General features: G+C 42.2%; 1 protein-coding gene across 3 annotated transcripts in view; it reads right to left on the reverse strand.

Annotated features, from left to right (window-relative positions):
* Elf1 (E74 like ETS transcription factor 1) overlaps positions 1-20,684 on the reverse strand; it is a 96,892-nt gene that overhangs the window by 9,343 nt on the left and 66,865 nt on the right. Inside the window, exons 3-7 of one of the 3 annotated variants that reach the window (XM_032917950.1) lie at positions 11,467-11,647; positions 5,915-6,022; positions 4,103-4,267; positions 2,058-2,141; positions 819-1,011 (exon numbers count right to left, since the gene is read on the reverse strand). In XM_032917950.1, the coding sequence (XP_032773841.1) occupies positions 819-1,011; positions 2,058-2,141; positions 4,103-4,267; positions 5,915-6,022; positions 11,467-11,647 (731 nt within the window). Of the gene's footprint in view, positions 1-818; positions 1,012-2,057; positions 2,142-4,102; positions 4,268-5,914; positions 6,023-9,896; positions 10,077-11,466; positions 11,684-20,684 lie in introns of those variants that run through there. The other 2 variants (XM_032917949.1, XM_032917947.1) reach the window with 2 other exon arrangements.

The following is a 20,684-nucleotide window of genomic DNA, read 5'->3' on the forward strand; positions in this document are numbered from 1 at the left end:
AAGGAGAAAAAAGGAAAGGAAAGGAAAGGAGGAGAGAGAAAAGAGAAAAGAGAAAGGGGGAAGAGGAGGAGGAGGAGGAGGAGGAGGAGGAGGAGGAGGAGGAGTTGTTCTAACTGAAGGCTGACAAATCATTTCTATTTCAAGTCTTCCTCACACAACCCAGTTCTGGAATAATTAATTATACAGTCACAGAAAAACAAAACAAAAATGGGCTCAACCTTCTTTTCTCTAATATCAATATGATGTATTCATTCTTCTACTATAGAAATAGATTTCTGAGATTCATATTTTAGCATTTTATTCATGTTCGGATCTCTTTATAAGTAAAACATAGATTGAATATCTAATTTCTGAAATGCTTGGGACCAGCGGTGTTCCGAGGTTTTGGAGGTACTTTTGAATTATTTTTAGTTATTTGCATAGACCTTACCAGTGAGCATCCAAACTTGGAAATGCCCTCCACTCCAAACGACTAACTCTCTTATTGTTGCCCAAAGCTTCAGAATCTGGATGGCTGACTTTCAGCCAGATTCTGCTGTTTGCATGACTACTTGTAGAAGAGAAGCATTTTCCCCAATTGCAGTAAGATTTAAACACATGGTTTCTGTATTTTCTGGGGTCTTCCATAATGCAATTCACAGGCTGGGGATATAGCTCAGTGGTAGAGTGCTTGTTTATCAAACACAGAGCCCTGGGTTCATTCCCCCACAGTACAAAAGCAAAGATCATAAATACAATCAGAGTTTTATATTTTTGAAAGCTTCCTGTATTGCAATGCCTTGGAAATAAACGTGCAGCAGAATGAACAGTCCACATACCTGAGTGCTCGCCCCATGGTCTCATAGTTCATGTCAGGTTTGTTTTTGTGCTTCCCCCATAATCTGGACACAGCTTTAGAGTCGACCAACTTAAAAATGCCTTTTTCTCGCTGTGTCCATTTGATGTACTTAGGACAGGTAGCTTTGTCCTGAAGCAGAGCCAGTAAAAACTCCCAAAGGTAAATTGTGTTTCCTGAAACAAAACCAATTGATTTTAAAGGAACACATTTGCCTTTAAAAGAATACAGGAAAACCACAAGACCAAAAAGTCTTAAAAGGCCCATCTTTATCCATACAGAAATGTCACATCCTTCAATTAACTGATGCAACCCCTCAGTATGGTCATAATTCTCAGGACCTAGTGGAGACCTTGCTAATCCCATAAATCACATATGAATAGCAATCTTGTCAATTAGACTCACAATGACCTAAGCGGACACTGGCCTCATTTCTGTCTGGTTTTTAAAAAACCATCACATAGCATAAACAAGAGGGGGTATCCCTTTCAACAGTAGTTCTCTTTCTCTCTCTCTCTCTCTCTCTCTCTCTCTCTCTCTCTCTCTCTCTCTCTCATTTTAAACTTCTTTTTTATTTTATTTTATGATTTGTATTTATTTTTACAGTCCAGCCATTGACTCCCTCCTGGTTCAACATTTGTTCTCTTTATATCAGAACCAGCAGACCAACCATGATAGCGAGACTTGTAAAAACACACTAGCACTCCAACACACCATAGCAAGGACCTACAAAGTGAAATTCTAGACTAGTTAAATTGCTACAAAACTTTGCTGAACACATCAATGAATTATTTTTATATAAAAATAACTGAAATGGATTTTGTAGGCCTCTCTGTTACCGGACACTTCATAGAGGTTGATAACAGTATTATAAGCCCTGGGCAGCAGCAAGTTCTATTTGGCTATAACAAGAAAAGTGATTGATGAGCCGGGTTCGGTGGTGTGTCATCTCTAATCCTAGCACTTAGGAGTGGGGAAAGAGCAGCAGTTCAAGATCACCCTCAGCTACAAGAGAGTTTCAGACCAATTTGGACTATAGGTTTAACATATCGAAGGCAGTCAATTTGGTGCAAGTGTGTGTCACCACACACACACACACACACACACACACACACACACACACACATACACACACTTAAAGTGACAAGGGGTGGGCTGCAGGGAATAAGAGGAGGGAGGAAAGGACACAAGGCCTGTATAATAAAGAAACCTCAGGACTTACCCTTCCCGTCTTTACTTTTCTTTTTCACAGATATATTTGGTGTAGTGGCCGGGGAATCTGGTCGTGGTGGTTTTGTTTTTCTTCCTGAAATCAGAATAGCTCTGTATAAATATTTGCCCTCAAAACTGAAAGAAAATGGGCAGTTTCACTATCTTGTTGTTTATTGAGTTTCAAGTTCCAAACTTTTATACTTTGGTTATACAAACTGGTCTCTCAAAATGCTATCTCTTTTATGCTTCAGTAAAAATTAAACGTTAAGTAGGTTAGATCACAAGTGATTATTGCTTATATATGAAATTATTACTTCAGGATTAGCAACAGAGTCCTTTCAACAGAGTCCTTGCCTAACATGCACAAGCCTGGAGTCTGACCCCTACCCTAGCAGGGATGGTAAAGAAATCAGAAATCACCCTTTGGCTCGCCTGGAAAAAGAAAAGGAGGTTAAATTGCAAATACTGGAGTATCTCCAAGATCACCACACCAGTGCTTTTAACAATTTTTTAAATATTCATGACATAGACAAAATTTGGGCTTAAAAAATGAGCCACAGGGGTTGGGGATTTAGCTCAGTGGTAGAGCGCTTGCCTAGCAAGTGCAAGGCCCTGGGTTCGGTCCCCAGCTCCAAAAAAAAAAAAAAAAGAGCCACAAAGCTGTGTTTGGTGGTGTACACCTGTAATTCCTGTACTTGAAAGGTGGGCAAAGACAAAGACAGAAGGCTCTCTGAGAACTCCAGGCCAAAATGAGCAGGTATGCATTTTTTGTGAGGGAGTGGCTGGAGGTGAGGTGGATCTGAAAACACTCAGGGCAGGCACTTAGGCAGGAACTGTGGAGGAACACTGTGTGCTGGTCAAGCTCATGTCTACTTAGCTTTCTTACATAGGGATGGTGCTGCCCATCGTTGGCCGCTTTGCCTCCAACAACAATTAGCGCTCAAGACCCACTGATATCCCGAAGACAAATCTGATGTAGAACATTCCTGAATCCAGTCTTTCCCCTCAGATGGCTTTAGGCTGACAATTAAAACTAACCAAGATACTCTCAATCTGTGAAAAGTTAAAGATTCTCCTTTTAAGATAGTTTAACACTTTTTTCTTCAATTGCCTGTAGAATTCCAACTCTCTGCAGTTTTTTTCCTACTGGGTCCGTGTAATGGAATCTTTGGTAGACTGGAGGTTTTCAAACTATGCCCCGGGGTGTGAGTGGAAGTGATGCTCGCCTGGATCATTTGGCTACACAGGGAATTCAAAGCCAGTCCTGGCTACTTGAGAGCATTTCTCAGAACAGAGGAACAGGCTGAAAGACGGCTCAGATGTTAATAAGAACATTTGCTGTACTTGCAGAGGACTGGGATTCTCTTCCCAGCATTCACATGATGCCTCTGGCTGCTGTGGGCATCCATAATCACATGCATGTGCACACACACACAAAATTAAAAGAATAAAAGACAAAATCTTGTAGGATATAAATAAAGTAATAAAACAAAGAATAATGAAATAAAAGAAAGACCTCAAACGCTTTCTAAACAAGGCTGACCCTATCTTTACCCACAGGGGGTTTGTTTTATTTGGTTGAGAAAAGGATGTAGACTTTGGATAAAGAATTTAGATAAAAAAAACTTGAGGCATTAATAATTGGAAAATCTGGGCTGGCGAGGGAGCTCATTTGCCACCACGTTAGCCTGAGCTGGAGCCTGGGCCACAGACTGTGAAGGGGAGAACAGACTCTGTGCAAAGAATTCTCCTCTAACCCACTCATGCACCATGGTACATGCATGCACGCACACCCGCACACACACACACACACACACACACACACACATCTGATCACAAACAATAAAAGATAAAGTGTTGGAAAATCTACAGATAGACAGAGCACTATTTTAAGCGCCTAGGATATTTTAGTGACTAATATGAAGCAATGTCTCGACTTGTTTCATGTCCTCATTGCTCTTGCATATCTTACCTGGTGTAGAAGCACCTGTAATAAAAGGTATGTTTGGACCCCACAGAGCGCTGACTTACGGCCTAGGCAAGTTAGAGACGCACCCTTCTTTCTCTTCGGCTGCTCTGGGGAGGAGGCTCCAGGGGAGTCTGCATTGGACTCTTGCACTTGCTGGGTTTCCATCACCTCAGGAATCCCATCCAGTGTGACGGACACGTGGGTGATTGGGGCAACGATGTCATCTTCAGAAGAGCTAAATATATTATTATCTAATGGAAGTGAAATAAGTTATAGTCAGCTGTGTATTATAAACAAGTCACGTCTTGTTTGTATAAACTCTCTGCTTTTTATTTCCTCTGCCTTAAATCCAGGATCCTGAAGCAGACCAGGCTTCGCTTCCTACCCCAGTCTATCTTACCCCAGGCTATCCTACCCCAGTCTATCCTACCCCAGGCTATCCTACCCCAGTCTGTCTTACCTTAGTCTATCCCACCCCAGTCTATCTCACCCCAGTCTATCTTACCCCAGTCTATCCTCCCCCATGCTATTTTATCCCAGGCTATTTTACTCCAGGTTATTTTACCCCAGGCTATCTTACCCCAGTCTACCACCCCATGTCTACTTTCTGAAACACAGTCCCTATGTCACTGCATTAGACCTCTATACAAATGCTTTATTCTCTAAAAACTAGAGAAAGATCATAGGGACATCTTCCTATAATTTACTGAGGAAAAATAGAACAAACAACTCAAGATCTCCAGCATGCCTCTCAAAGCTCCCACAAGCTAACCCTAGCTTTCCATCTCATTCCGCACTCACCGGAAGCTTAACACACTAGCCAGACGTACAACACATCTTTCTCTCAAGAAACTATTTTGTGAGTTAGTGCTCAGATCTACTTCTTGTAAGCTGAATGTTCATTTCTGTCTTCTCTATCTAATGAAGGCTAATTGTCATTAGGTTAAAACATTCTCTCCATAAAGCAGGAGAACCCACTGCCTGCAGAACACCATGCTATCACTTCTAGGGCCTTTTCCCTGGCTTTTATACTCGCTTACACACATGCTTGACTGCGGAAGTTTGAAGACTGAAGAAAGAAGTAAGAGCTATTCTCCTGATATCATGCCACTGCCTCGCACACTGCTGTGCACATCAGACACGCAGCACGTTCTCAGTAACTATGCCTTCAAATTTCAGTTCTCCCTTATCAAAGGCACAAAGAAGAAATCGATTTAAAGAGAGGTTAATAATCTGGCAATAAATTTTGTACAACAAATGGTTAGGAAATTTGTCACTAGGTTTCTGCCTATTCAATACAGTTATCTGTAGAGGTGACTATGTTATACTAGCCCAGCTAAAACCCAATGAGAGGCCGGAGGGCTGGCTCAGCAGTTAAGAACACTTGGTGCTCTTCCAGAAGACTGGGGTTCAGTTACTAGCACCCTCATCATGTTTTACAACCCTCTAGCTCCAGTTCTGTGTATTAAACCCCCTCCCTCCTCTATTGATACTACACACATGCAGGTGCACATGTACACTTGCAGGCAAAACACTGGTGCACATAAGTTTTAAAAAATAAACAGGTGAAGAGGCTAGAGTCTGCAAGTGTGATGGGGATGCATTGTATGAAATTTCAAAATTAATAAAAAAAATATTGTGTTGGGGGAAAGAGACAGGATTTTACATAACTTACTATTTCATAAAGGACACATTATTTTTTATTCTAAAAAGTTCATCAAATTTTAAATCAGTTAAACAACTTTTAACAAAGGTACCACAAATAGAATCTGTCCTTTGCAGTGTGCTTGGGACCCACAAAAGAAAACATCCTCTCCTGTTCTCCTGACGTTTACTCTCTAATGGAGGTGGCGAGGATGCCTTTGCAATGCACACACATGAGCGGTCATAGCACTCACTGATTCGCTTTTCATCCAGTACAGGGCCAGGAGAGTCCATATTGAGGAGCGCCTCGGCAGCTCCAATGGTCTCAATGGTCTCATCTCCACTGTGACAAGAGGCCTCGACTGCAACAAAGAGAGAATAGTGTTAGCTGCTCTGAGAAGGCGTGTGGCTCTATGAAATAGCATGCGCCACGCTGAGACTCAGCCAGTGGTTATGTCCACGTAATACTGAGCCTGTAGCTTGTATGCACATAAACTGTAAGATACAGAACATATGCCATAATTATAAATGTATAGAAAGTCTCACATAATGCTAGCTGGGACGGCGTTGTTTGTTTGTTTGTTTGTTTGTTTGTTTGTTTGTTTTGCTTTTTGTCAACTTGACAAAAAACTTGAGTCATCTGGGAAGAAGGCATCTCAATTAAAATACCGTTCGCATCAGATTGGCCTGCACTGATTCAGGAGTGCCCAACCCACTGTGATGACCCTGGGTAGGTGGCCCTGGGCTGCAGAAGAAAGCAGGTGCAGGTGGCAGTCTAGAGAGAGCTTAGCAGCTAAGGACATTTGCTGTTCTTGAGGAATCCTGGGATTTGTTTCCCAGCCTGCATGGTGGGTCACAGCCACCTTTAACTGAAGCTCCAGGAGGCCAACATCATCTTCTGGTCTCCTCAAGCACCTGAAGGCATATGATGCCCTCTGGTATTATATAGAGACAAAATACTTGTGCACACAAAATAAAAAATAAATGTAAAAGGCAAAGAAGTGGGGATGGGTTGAGCAAACCACAGAGAGCAAGCAGCAAGCAGCACTGCTCCATGGCCTCTGTTCCTGCCTCTAGGTTCCGAGCTCCTGCCCTGACTTCCCTGAGGGGTGAGGGGGTAAAAGAGTGCAAGCCAAATGAACCCTTTCTTCCCCAAGCTGTTTTTGGGTGTGGTGTTTATCACATCAATAATGAAGCGAACTCAGACATGTGAGGTTTGGGCTAGCCTCACACTTGCAGAGATAATCCTGCCTCGCCCTCCCAAGTGCTGGGAACCCAGCTGCCAGCTACCTGCCAATTGCCTTTTTGTCTTGTTTTTATTGGGGAATGTGGATAAAATTATTATCTTGTGTGTGTGTGTGTGTGTGTGTGTGTGTGTGTGTGTGTGTGTGTGTGTGTGATATGTGTCTGGATCACAAAGTATGCAGGGAGGTCAGAAGACATGTTTATGGTTATTTTTTTTCCTTCCTCTTTCCCACGGGTTCTGAACACAGGTCATCAGGCTTTTACAGTAAGAGCCACCTCACCAGCCTTCTTTGGCTCTTAGTGACCATGTCAATGTAATACAGTCATAGTTGGCCCAAAAATGTAAGACCAGGCTGGCTTCAGAGTGATCCTCCTGCTTCTCCCTCTTGAGTTGTGAGATCAGAGGCATTCACCACCATAAAGTAACTAATCGTCATATTATTAGAGATTTTGGTTGGACAAAATCAAAGTTATAAGACATAAAATAATAAAGGCCTCTGTGTTCATTCACAGCTTCAAACACAACCAACAAGTGGTTAATCTGTCACCCACGCCCTCCCACAAGTCCTTACTTCCTACAAAGGATCACTGTGAAGGAGTCAAGTCTCCGTTTTCATTCACGTGTCTGGCTGTTGGTTATTTCTGTAATCTTATTTTTTGCGTGATGTGCACTCATACTACAGCAAGTGTATGGAGGTCAGAGGGCAAGCTGAAGGAGTTGCTTCTTTCTGGCCACCATGGGTCCCCAGGATCAAACTCAGGTCACAGGCATTTGGCAGCAAGTGCCTTCACTCTTTGATCCTTTCCTACCAGCCCTGGTTTTTGTCTTTTTTTTTTCAATTTTAATACAGGACCTTATTATAGCCCACACTGACCTCAAACTCACTATGTAGTTGAGTCTAGCCTACAATAGCTGATCCTTCTATCCCTGCCTACCAAGTCTTGGGACTACAAATCTGGGCCAGCAACTCCATATTTTATCTCTAAGTATTTTAGCACATTTTCTAAAAAGAGCCTAACACAGATATCATCACGTATTAAAAATTAACATCAAATAATTACATATTGTCATTTTCATTCCTCAAAATCCCTTTCAGGTGGTGCTGGGACAGAGCAGGCGAGCACTTGCCTCATATACACAGGCCTAGAACCAGGAACAATGACCACAACCAAAGCAGGCAACAGAAGATACCACAGAGGGTGTGTAGAGTGTCCTTAGAGAGGCCAGTTAAAATGAGGTCATCATAGTAAACTAAATCATTGTTCTGTCATCCCACTAGGAAATCTGGGCTTGGGCAGTAATCAGGAAGACTTTCTGAAGACAAGGGAGAAGACAGTTGTCAATAAGCACAGGAGAAAGAAACCAAGCAGGCCAGCATCTTAACCTACAAGGAAATGTTGCTTTCTGCCAGCTCCCACAGTGGGAGGTACTGTGTTATACTAGCTCTGGCCACAAGGAGGTGCTGTTCCAGTTCTTCTCCTAGGCCTTCTGATTCCCAGCTTTTCAAAGGCTTGGTACTACCTTCCCAACTACGGAATGAGGGGAATTAGAACTTCTTCCCCTTCTCATCACATTGCTTAGATAAGCAGAGAGGAGGTAAGGGCTGGGGTGGTAAGAAAAGAAGGGAGGAGGAAGGCAAGCCACAAATCATCTGGCTTTTAAGATATGGCTTGCTTTCAGATACCAGCCGGAGACTGCTGGACTCTAGGAAGGAACCCGTCTATCTCGTCTTTCATTTCACACTACTTTTGTTCTTTCTTCTTTCTGAGATCGCAATCATGAGGCTCATCTTGGTTCTCCTGCTGCTACTTCCCAAGTGCTGGGATTATAACTTGTGCCACCATGTATCAGGCACACCATGCATATTTGTTTGCTAAGCAAGAACTCTTGCTCATAATATGAGACAGTTATATATTTTTTTTTCTTTTCTTTTTTTCGGAGCTAGGGACCGAACTCAGGGTCTTGTGCTTGCTAGGCAAGCGCTCTACCACTGAGCTAAATCCCCAACCCCGAGACAGTTATATTTTAATTATTAACATAACTAATCAAATTCTATGACCATTTACAGTTGCTAACTTATTTTTAAGCTCTCTCTACACATAGTCACTTGCCTTTTTATTTTGGTTATAATTTGGGAAAAGAATGAAAGATGTTTGCTAAAAATATCAACACTCTTCTCCTTTCCACACAAAGAAAACCTTTTGCTACTTAAATAAATCAAGTAATAACTCTTAAAGGTTTTTTCCTACATTAAAAATTTTATTGACTTGGTATCTATTTTGCTACTTTAGTACTTTAGAAATATTTATTTTATGTGTATAAATGCTTTCCATGTATGTATGTATGTATGTATGTATGTATGTATGTATGTATGTATACCACATGCATGTCTGATGCCCTTGAGGGGTTGTCAAAAGAGGGCACTAAACCCCATGGAACTAGAATTATGGACAGTTTACCAAGCTACCATTTTAGTGCTGGAACTGAGACCAGGTCCTCTGGAATAGCAACCATTGCTTTTAACCTCTAAGTCATATACCTTTTTGGTATAATTTTTAGGTAGGAATCCTTTTTCTCCCCAACCAAAAGCCAGTCATTCTTCCTTCCTATTCTAATTCAAAATGGCACTTGATCATGTGTTAACTTCTTAAATAGACAAGCACCTGCATGTAGACATATTCAGTTCTAATAATTCATTTATTCATTTATTAATATAGCTTGGTTTTCAATATTCTAACTTCAGTTTTAGTATCTGCTAGCATAAGCTATTGAAGCAAGACATTTTCGCCGAATGCATACTGTGTGTCAGGTATTATGCCCCATGCTAAGGCAGAGCTGAGAACAAGGCAGTCACAATGCCACCAAAACCTACTACTCTACCTATTACATCTATTTCCAGAACAATTTCTTTTAAGAATCAAAATGCAAATGCTTGCTTCCAAATAATTTCCTCAAAACTTCTGACCAAAATACAGAAAAATCAGACATACAAGACTGGGGCCAGAGAGATGGCTCAGTGCTCAAGAGCTGCTCCAGAGGAGAACCCGTGTTCAACTCCCAACAGCCATGTGGTGCTCACAGATCCGGGAACACAGCTCACAACCAGCTGCAACTCCAGCTCCAAGGGATCCCACACCTCTCTTCTGGTTTCCACAGGTGCCAGAGTTGTTCATAGCACACATACAGAGAGCCGGCAAAAACATTTGTACCCATAAAATAAAAATAAATCTTAAAAAATCATAACAGCTAAAGTGCACACCAATGTCTAAAACGGATGAAGGTATTATTACACCTCATTCTACCCAGTCTGTTCTTCAAGTTCTCGTCTTGAATGAGCTCTGACCCTGAGCAGAAATCCCCTGTGAATCCCAGGGCTTCATCACACATTAGGTGTGACTTACCGTTTGTTTTCTACCACTGCTAAAAGAAGAACGTTCCTCTCTTTCCCTACAGATAACTCACTTTGTTCTCATGAGTGTAGCCGTGGGTAGCTTATGAAGACTTGACTCTGAATCAAGTCCTCGTTTCAATCAAGTCAGGGAGGAAGAGGAGGGGATCAGGAAAGCAGTGTAGAGAGGTGAGATGGCAGGGCGTGTCAGGGCTTTTATTTTTTTTTATTTATTTATTTATTTATTTATTTATTTATTTATTTATTTATTTATTGTCCCATAGGCTGTAGCTTCTGCGGGTAATAAAGTTAGCCCAGGACAAGTTAGGGCTCCTCTGTCTAAAAGCTCTGGGCACAGAGCACTGTGTAAAACTGTACTGCACCAGTATCATGGTGGAAAGGAGACAGGCAGGCAGAGACGGTTTAGAACCTAGGACCTCTACTCAGTTTGGGGCCAAGCATCTCTCTCCATGGTAATCATACTTACCTGCCTAATTTCCTTACTCGCACATACTATGCACTCCCTACCCTTCTCCAAACAATACATTTAGGAACCCCAGAACCCCTCCTGACCTACACCAGGCTGCACATCTCTTAACCATAACATCAATTCCCTACTTCCTAACAATGGGGAGAAGACTGCAGTCGAGTGTGTTTCAAGCACATGCAAGTATAAGCAATAGAAGGCATATGCACCCCAAACTGGGTTCAGGGACGTGCACAGCAAGGCAAGCTACCAGAGCTGTCAGAGAAAGCTCTATTTATCAGCTTCTGACTACGTGTAACTGGACGTGCATACAATCAAAACCAAGTGAGTCATGCTATAGGGAATGCATCCTAGAAAAATAATTATATACCTAATCTATCAATTATAGAAGCCCACGAGCTATGCCCTTTAGTACCCAGCCCCTTCTTCTCCCTAGGTTTTATCCTGGGGTCCTTGAATGATCTCATGCCGTGACTCACAGTCATCTTGATAGGCTATCCCTCTGTAATCTCTATCACTGCTTGGCTATGAATAAACTTACTGTACCTTTCCAAATCTGTGTGAGCCCATATTTTCAAATACTTGGATAAAAGGCCAAGCACCTAGAAACCCCTGGCCCAGACCCTGAGAGACACACACACACACACACACACACACACACACACACACACACACACACACACACCTGTAAGGGTGATGTCGTCATCGTCGTCCTCTATGATTTCTTCTTCAGCAACATCCAGAGAGCTCTCAGTAATCATGTCATTGGGTTCTTCCACACAGGCTAGCCCGGCATAACCATTGAGAATATCAGCACCAGGAACATGTTCCACAATGACAGCAGGAAATATGGCAGGATCACCAAGCTAGATGAGGGACAGGAAAGAGAAAAGTTCTGCTCTGGTTGGATACAAGCAAAAACCATTGTACTTTTTCAAAGAACACTTGACCCTCTTAGTACTTATTTGTTCATGTTTTATTAAATGGGGACTACACCCAGGACCTAATGCAAGCTAGGAAAAAAACTCAACCACAACCACTGATTTATACCCAACCTGATTTAGTCCTCATATGATTGTGTGTGTGTGTGTGTGTGTGTGTGTGTGTGTGTGTGTGTGTGTGTGTGTGTGTGATGTGTGTGTCTTAGCCTTTTGAGACAGCCCCTCTCCATGTAGGCCAAGCTGATCTCAAACTCACCCCCTGAATTCTAGGAACATAAGCATATCCCACCATACCTGTTCCACCACTTACTTTTTAACCATAGTTTTGTGGTGTGAGGACTATGAACTTCTAACACTGAAATGTTAACTTTGCCTCATTTGTAAGAGACAGGGTCTTGTGTATCATAGCCACCCTGCTTGCTGTTTGCCAGCAGATGGTCGTGAACTCCTGACGCTCCTGCTCATGCTGCCTATGTGTATGTATGTATGTGTGTGTATATATATATATATATTTTTTTTAAGAATTATGTATTTATTTTATGTATGAGTACACTGTAGCTGTCTTCAGACACACCAGAAGAGGGCATCAGATCCATGACAGATGGTTGTGAGCCACCATGTGGTTGCTGGGAATTGAACTCAGGACATCTGGAAGAGCAGTCAGTGCTCTTAACCTCTGAGACATCTCTCCAGCCCTCCTGCTCACATTTATTAAGTGCTGAGATTATCCACCATGTGCCCACCATGTCTGATTCTTCATCTTAATAACCGAGTTTTCACTGGTTAATTCTAAAAGCACATTTTAAAATGACATGACATTAAAAAATTAAGTTTTAAAATTATGTCAAAGCATGAGCCAGGAAGTGAGATACAATGGATATAGAATTAAATAAGCTCTTACTAAAGTTTCCTGCACAATAGAAAATCCCAGTGTAGTTACACTTGGCAAGGAAGCCTTGATTTTAACAGCCTTTGACTCACGTGCAATTAACTTTCATTTTCTATTACTGTCCTCTTTAGGGTGACTGTATTAAGGTTATAAATTTTTCCTACTGATGCCTGTTTATAAAATTACAATATTTTAGGTAGGTGTGGTGGCGCATGCCTTTAATGCCAGCACTGGGGAGGCAGAGGCTGTTCAGCTCCATGTGTCTAGGAATCGTGTGATCTACACACTCAGTTCCAGCCCAGCCAGAGCCCCCTGGTAGACCCTGTCTCAAAGCAACACCAGAAACAATGCGTATCAGATCTGAAAACTTCACCCTCATCCAGCCACTTCACTTTACCACTGAGAAGACATACTTTCCCAAGAGGTTTTCACCGACATACTAAAACTCAATCCAGCTACTTCCTTTCTCTTTTGCCTTGTTTCGTGTTATGTAGCTCAGGCTAGCCTGGAACTCACAAAGTAGTCCAAAGTTGCCTTGAACTCACAGCACTCCTCTGCCTCAGTTTCGCAAGTGCAGGGATAACAGGTATAAGCCACCATGCCTGACTTTCTTTACATTTCTTATTTTGAAATAATCTCTAACTTAGAAAAATTGTAAAACTATGTCAAAGAACTTTCATACAACCTTGATTCATACTCCTCTAGTTCTAACATAAGCATTTCTGTTGTTGTCTTCTGACATTTTTCTGGTTTGTTTTAAAGAGGTAGTAGACATAACTGTTTTTATGGTTACAGGTGTTTGTTGTCATGTACGTCTGTACCACTTGAGTGCAGTGCCTCTCAGGAGGCCAGAGCACTGGACCTCCTTAAACTGAAATGTGGGAGCTACAGACAGCTGGAGCTGCCATGGGCTGCTGGGAATTGAACTGGGTCCTCTGGAAAACAGCCAGAGCTCTTAGCTACTGAGCCACCTTTCCAACCCTCAGACTTCCTTTGTAACCCAAATTATTGGCTTATTTCCTAAATACATATCTCTACAAAGTATCACAAATATTTTAAAATATCACAAATGAATATGGACAAAATATCAGAAGCAGGAAATGAATGCTCTAGTATTCACTAATCTACAAATCTGATTCAAATTCCCTAATCATCTCACTAATGGTCATCACAGGGGAGGGGAAAGAGAAGAGAAAAAAAATCAGAGGAGGAATTTGTCCTGGGCCGGCCTTATGCTGCTTGTATCCTATAGCTAAAGCTGGTGTTTCAAGGTGTGATTGTCCCCGGGCAGGGAGGGGGAGAGAAGAGGATGGATGGAGAGGAGGAAGCCGCTATGGACCATAACTGCATGGCCAGGAGAAACAGCAAGTAACAAGGGGCCTCATAGCTGGGAGTAAGTTAGAATAGCCCCAGATCTGCCCAGTCTGGGCATCTGGCTTATGAATAAAATATCTGGATTATGTGTCTTTTATATGGACTTATTAGAACTTTAATCCAACAACGGAAATCAGTTCAGGGTTCATTTTAGGATCAGTGGCTTCATTTAGTAAATATCCTACTTATTTCAATATTTTGTTTTGTTTGCTCATAAATGCATCTTGGTAAAGTGGGAAACGGTTCCTGTTTACAGAGAGCGACATTTTCTTCTGGAGTGTGTGCGACACTGGAATTACCTATGCCTTTGCTATATACTAAACAGTGTTGACGTTTCAGAGTAAGTGTTTACACAACTGCAGAGGAAGGTCAAATATTACTTGTATCATAAAAACTTCCTCACTGAAAGTTAACACGTACCTTGGGTGTTAAACACAGCACCCTTACCTTCAGCAATGCTATGCAATGAAGCTTATAGGTAATGATCTTAAAGCATACTTGGTTTTACTTCAAAATGTTTCTTCCAGTTTCAGGAAAGTAAGCCGGAACTAACTGGCTTTTCAAACTGTAAAACTAGTTTTGAAAGTGAAACTAGGGGCTCAAGAATTCACATTGTGAAACACATAAACACATACACAAGAAGTAAAGAAAACATTTACTTTCCGAAGCAAAATATAAACATTGGACTTTCAGAACAGGCCATGTGTCTGTAAGTCAGAAGACAAAGGCAGGACTTGGTTCTCTCCTTTCAAGTAAGTCCCAGAGTTTGAACTTTGGTCAGTAGAAGTAGCAGCAAGTTCTCTTATTTTTGAGCTACTTCATGGTCCCTCCCTTTCTTTTTCTTGAATACAACCTAGTGAACATTCAACGTGAACATTCGACGTGCTAAAATACTTTACCCTCTCTTCTCTCTCAGGAGTTCCAAACCCATTTCTAAAGGGGTTGAGCCCAATGTTCAGTGAATCTTCACATGATTTCACCTTACTTTGTGCAAGGTAAGAACAGAGCTCATATCCCATCTATTGACAGGTAAAGTACTGGGTTGAGAACATACCCAAGGTCACCTGCTACGTCCACGAGAGAGGCCAAGTCAACTGCAATTCACATGTGTGTGACTCACTCAAATAAAACCGGAATGTTCCTCCCAATGCAAACCTACCTAGTTCTTGCGATTTGAATACAGACTGGCAAGAACATGAACACTACAAGAAACACCTTGACAGTTTTATCTGAACCTATCTAGCTCCCACATTTGGGTGTCGAAACGATGTATGTTATATCCACGGACTGGGTACGTGTTGAGTGTTTTCCTCTATTGTTTGTACCTATTTTGTAATATGAGGTCTCTCACTTAGCCAGGAGCTTATAGATTCAGCAAGCATAGCTAACCATGAGCTCAGGGCATCCTGCCATCGGTCTCCCCAGTGTTGGAACTATAAGCCTGCACCATTACACATGGCTCTTCACGTGGATGCTGGTATCCTGAACTCAGTCCTCATGGATTTGCTAAATGAGCCTTTCTCCAGCTCTCCTATATTTTATTTTATTTTTTAAGATTTATTTATTTTGTGTACATGAGTACACTGTCACAGTCTTCACACACACCAAAAGAGGGCACTGCATCCCATTTCAGATGGTTATGAGCCACTATGTGGTTGCTGGGAATTGAACTCAGGACCTCTGGAAGAGCAGTCAGTGCTCTTAACTGCTGAGCCATCTCTCTACCCACCATATATTTTAAATAACTAGATATTGTTATTATTATCTTCCTTGTTCTAGTCTACAAAACTGTAGCTGCTAGTCTATAGCTAACTATTCTTTCTACATAATTCACAGATCTTATGAACACCCTGTGAAATATCACTATTTTCTACCACAGCACCCTCAGTAGACAAAACTACTGTTATCAGTTTCTTTGTTCCCTGGCAGAAATCATCCATATATACATCATGTAGCTTGTCTTATGCAATATTTTTTCTTTTTTTTTTTTTTTTCCGGAGCTGGGGACCGAACCCAGGGCCTTGTGCTTGCTAGGCAAGTGCTCTACCACTGGGCTAAATCCCCAACCCCTATGCAATATTTTTTTAATTTATGAAGAATTTTTCAGTACCAGGCAGAATTTGCCTCTTGTTGAGAAGGTCTTAAGTTTGATAAGAGAGGCATTGGTTACCACCAAGGTATGTGTGCCACCACTGCATCCTTAGGGTAATCATACCATGCTGGTTGTTGTAGCTTATAGGTGTCCTAGTCGGATAGGACTGTTAGCTCCTTCCCTCCTTTGGTACCTTCTAGTACCAGGAAAGCCTGTCCTCAGGGAGTAGGCGTTCAGGTCAATTTCAGCTCAGAGGTCTGTAATCTAAAGTGCATGTCTTCAGGAATAATTTCTATCTCTAGAGAACAGCCAAGGTCAACAATAGCTTATAACGTTTTGGGAGTCTCTTGGACAGCCCTGACCAACAACTCAAAGAGGGCTTCTCATACTGGTGTTGGGGTTTTTGTTAGATAATCTGTGGCTCTTGGAAAGAGCACTGTCAGCCTGGGTTACAAAAAAGTTTCATTTAAATGATATGAGTATAGTTATACAAAGAATTACATGTATCGTAAGTTTTTAAAAGTAGATAATAGCAAGATTCCTAATGACTTTTACAGACATTCTCACTGTTACTTTATCCTCCTGTGGTGGTTTGAACGTGCCTGGCCCACGGAAAGTGGCTTTATTAGGAGGTTTGTCCTTGCTAGAGAACGTGAGTCACTGTGGGGGGGGGGTGGGCTCCACCCAGTAAAGGAAGACAGTCTCCTGGCTGCCTTCTGATGAAGATGTAGAACTCTAGGCTCTCTAGCACCATGTCTGTCCGCACACTGCCATCCTTCCCACCATGACGATAATGGACTAAACGTCTGAAGCTGTAAGGCAGCTCCAGTTAAATGTTTTCCTCTTTAAGAGCAATCTTGGTCATGGTGTCTCTTCATAGCAATAAAACCCAAACTAAGGCTCTTTATGACTTTTTCAGAAAGTCTTACTATATTTTACCTCCTCTCTCCTTCTGTATTTATCTCCCTCCAGCTTCCTCCTTAGAACCCCTTTCCCCATCAGATCACTTGTGCCCTGCTATTCTCTTTACTGTGCTCCACCCCCACCCCATGGTCAGAGGAGCATGAGGCCTTAATCCTCCACAAAGAACTACAGGCAACTAAGGAATGTTGAGAGTGGGAGAGATAAGACTTCCCCAGGGAAGATCCTTCAACTGGCTATCCAGTAACAAACGGTCAGCCCTGAGAACAAGTGTCAAAGTAATATTACTCAGACTGAGCAAGCTGTATGTGGAAACCCTGCCTCTGTTTCCCAAGGACTAGCATATGCCACCACCACCCAGCCAATAGAACCCATTCTTACTGAAGAGGTCATAGGTACTTTGTAAAAGATGTGTTTTCTTTTGAAAGAAAAAAATAAGTTTCAATGTACTCATGCCTTAAGGTTAATCATGATAACTGTCATGAGGAAACTTTTTTTCAAAACTGCACTGTGCTTAAATATGTCAAAAACTAAATAACTCAGGGTCAACCTCTAGAAACTTGAACCAACACGGGCTAACTGGTTTTCCTTCATTCATGAGGTTCATTACTCTGCCAGAGGCATTGGCACGGCCTCCCCACAAGGGCACTAAGGCAGGAGGGCCCCAAATTTGAGATCTGCTGGAGTTACACAGATCCAGGTCAGCATGGGCTACATAAGGAGACCTGTCTCAAAAACAGAGACAAAAACAAGATGAAGCAGGAGAGGAGGACGATGTAGGAGAGGAGGGAAGGAAGAGAGAGAGAGAACAGGAAAGGAAAAAACTAAAGTTACACATAGAGCTCAATGGCAGAGAGTACCAGCAGCAGCAGCAACCCCCCACCCCCACCCCATCTCTGCTCAGCAATGGGGGAGGGGGAAATCAGACACCAGAAAAGGAAAGAAAATATTTCCTGTGATCCAAAAGTTTAATTAAATATGAAGAACACCTTTAAAGTCAGCACTTGGAAGACAGAAGTAGGTGGGTCGATGAGAATTCAAGGCCAGCCTGGTTTACACAGTGAATTCCAGGCCAGTCAGGACTGTATCAAAAAGAAAACAAAGTGGAGAGGAAAAGAAGAGAGGCACTGGTCCTGAGATGTAGGGGCAGCGCCCTGGTGTAAGCAAAGAAAGCATGTAGGAGCCACGAGACAACACTGACAGGAGTGATGATGCTGCACACAGGAAAACGCACACGAACCCAGGAGGAATAGCACGGATTCAACCAGCTGCAGATTAAATACCTTTTAAAGTGTATATGGGGCTCGTGGATAAAGCTCTAGCTATACAAACATGAGGACTGGCATTCTGACCCCCAGAACCCCATAAATGTCAGGTTGGGGGGCACCTCTAATCCCAGTGTTGGGAAGTTAAAGAAAAGAACCCTGTGGGCAAGCTGGCTAGCTGGACTACCTAAGTGAGCAAGGGGTGGGTTCCAGTGTCAGACCCTCCTTCAGTAGAATAACATATCTGAACAATGACATCTAACTGAGGGTCAGACAAGTGACAATTGGAGGAAGATTTAACAGAATGAGTCAGAGATAGGATACCCTACTCTCATGAGAACAGACAATAAATAAAAGCAACTTAAAGAGCAGGGTGGGGAGAGGGAATTCAATTCAGTTCATTCAGGTTGGAGCAGTTCAGTTGAGTGCAGTTGAAGTCAGTTCAGAACAGAGCAGTTCAGTTCACAGAGTTCAGAGGCAGTCTTTCCCAGCAGAGCAATTCAGTCAGAAGCCAAGCGAAGCCAGTCTGAATCAGTCATCTTGAAGAGGAGTTTGGACCAGAATAGCTGAGTTGAGAGAGAAAGAATTCAGAAAGAGCTAGAAGAAGTGAATTTATTCACCAGTAAGTCTCAGAGGCTAAAACACTCTAGGCCTAGGTTAGCAGACAGAGGCTGAAAACTGACACCTGCAAAGTCCAGGCTTCCAGAAGATGAGATTGTAAAGAAGCTAGAAGCTTCCAGGCCTAGGTCTAGGGATAGTTAGATAGAAACACTCTGGGCTCAGTCCGAGCCATGTATTCTTATAGCTTGGGTACAACTCTCTTCTCATCCCTTCCTCTGAGGAAATAAAAGCTATGATTACATTTACAGTGTGGCTTTAACATTACATTCATTACTGTTACATCAGTCTGCTATAAACTTTCTTGGCATTGTTACTTTCTCTGGGGAATCACTCCTGATTTATGCCTATAGTCTTCCTTTGCTAAGGCACCTTGAGTGTCTCATTAAAATCATGAACATATACCCACAGCCAAACACTGCATGGAGGTCAGGGGCTCTCATGGAATTGTTGTGGGATGAATTGAAGGCCCCGAAGGGGATAGGAACTCCACAGGAAGACCAACAGAACTCTGGGAGCTCTCAGAGACTGAGCCACCAACAAAGACCACAGGCTGAACTGTGGCCCCAGCACCTATGAAGTAGGTGTACAGCTCAGTCTCCATGTGGGTCCCCCAACAACTGGAGTGGGCAGGGCTGTCTCTAAAGCTGTAGCCTGACTGTGGAATCCATTCCCCATCAGGGATGCCTGGCCTCAGTTGGAGAGGATGTGCTTAATCTTGCAGAGACTTGATCTGCCAGGGTCTGGGGATACTCAGGGGTAGGACCCACCCTCTCAGAGAAGGGGAGGGACAACTATAAACAACTGGAAGAGCACATCAATTGGTGCCTAGTGCCAAAGGGTAGGTCCTAAAAACATATATTCAAGTAATATCATACAGACTGAGCGATATATACTTAGGAACACACACACACACACACACACACACACACACACACACACACACATAGATGTATACAATAACAAGTGAAAACTAGAGGCAATGAATTTGAAGGTGAGTCAGGATGGGAAATGGGAGGGTTTGGAAAGAGGAAATGGAAGGGAGAAATGTTGAAATTTTAATCATAATTTCAATTTTTTTAAAAAAAATTAATGGGCTTATTTCAAAGTGGTTCACCTCCCACTTCTTCAAGGTGCTATCAAGTCATATGAAATAAACAACTCACATGTTCATAGGAAGACAAGGAGCTGGAAAGATGGCTTAAGAAAACTGGTTGCTCTTCCGGAAGACCTGAGATTGAGTCCAGCATTCACACGGGAGCTCACACCTATCTTTAACTATAATCCTAGCAAGCCAATGTCCTTTTCTGGCCTCCATGGCAGACACACATGTGCTACACAGACGTACATGCAGGCAAACACACAAAAAATAAAATAGAAATAAATCAAAAAATAGAAATAGTAAAGTAAGAAGCCTAAAAGTATATAACACCTCTCAGGTGAACTCAGGATGTTCGGCCCTATTACCATATATGGACAGAAAATGCACACTCCGGGAGCTGTTGATCTGAACTCAAGATAAACTGCCTTTCCTCTGGATTGACTAGCAACTGACTAAAGAATGAGTCATCAAGAATCCAAACCTTCAAAACTACACACTGTAAAATTCCTCACAGAGACAGGAGAATTGCTGAAAGGTAAGGCCAGGATCTACACACCAAGTTTCAGTTTAGCCAGGGCCATGAAGAGAAGATGGTTTGAGCAAACATATAAATTTCACATGTTGAATTATCTAAGATTTAGATTTTTAAAGTAAGTAAAAATAAAATCTGAGACCATTTGTTTGAACTGCTATAATAAGTA

This window comes from Rattus rattus, chromosome 12, assembly GCF_011064425.1.
Source record: "Rattus rattus isolate New Zealand chromosome 12, Rrattus_CSIRO_v1, whole genome shotgun sequence".
Lineage (NCBI taxonomy): Eukaryota > Metazoa > Chordata > Mammalia > Rodentia > Muridae > Rattus > Rattus rattus.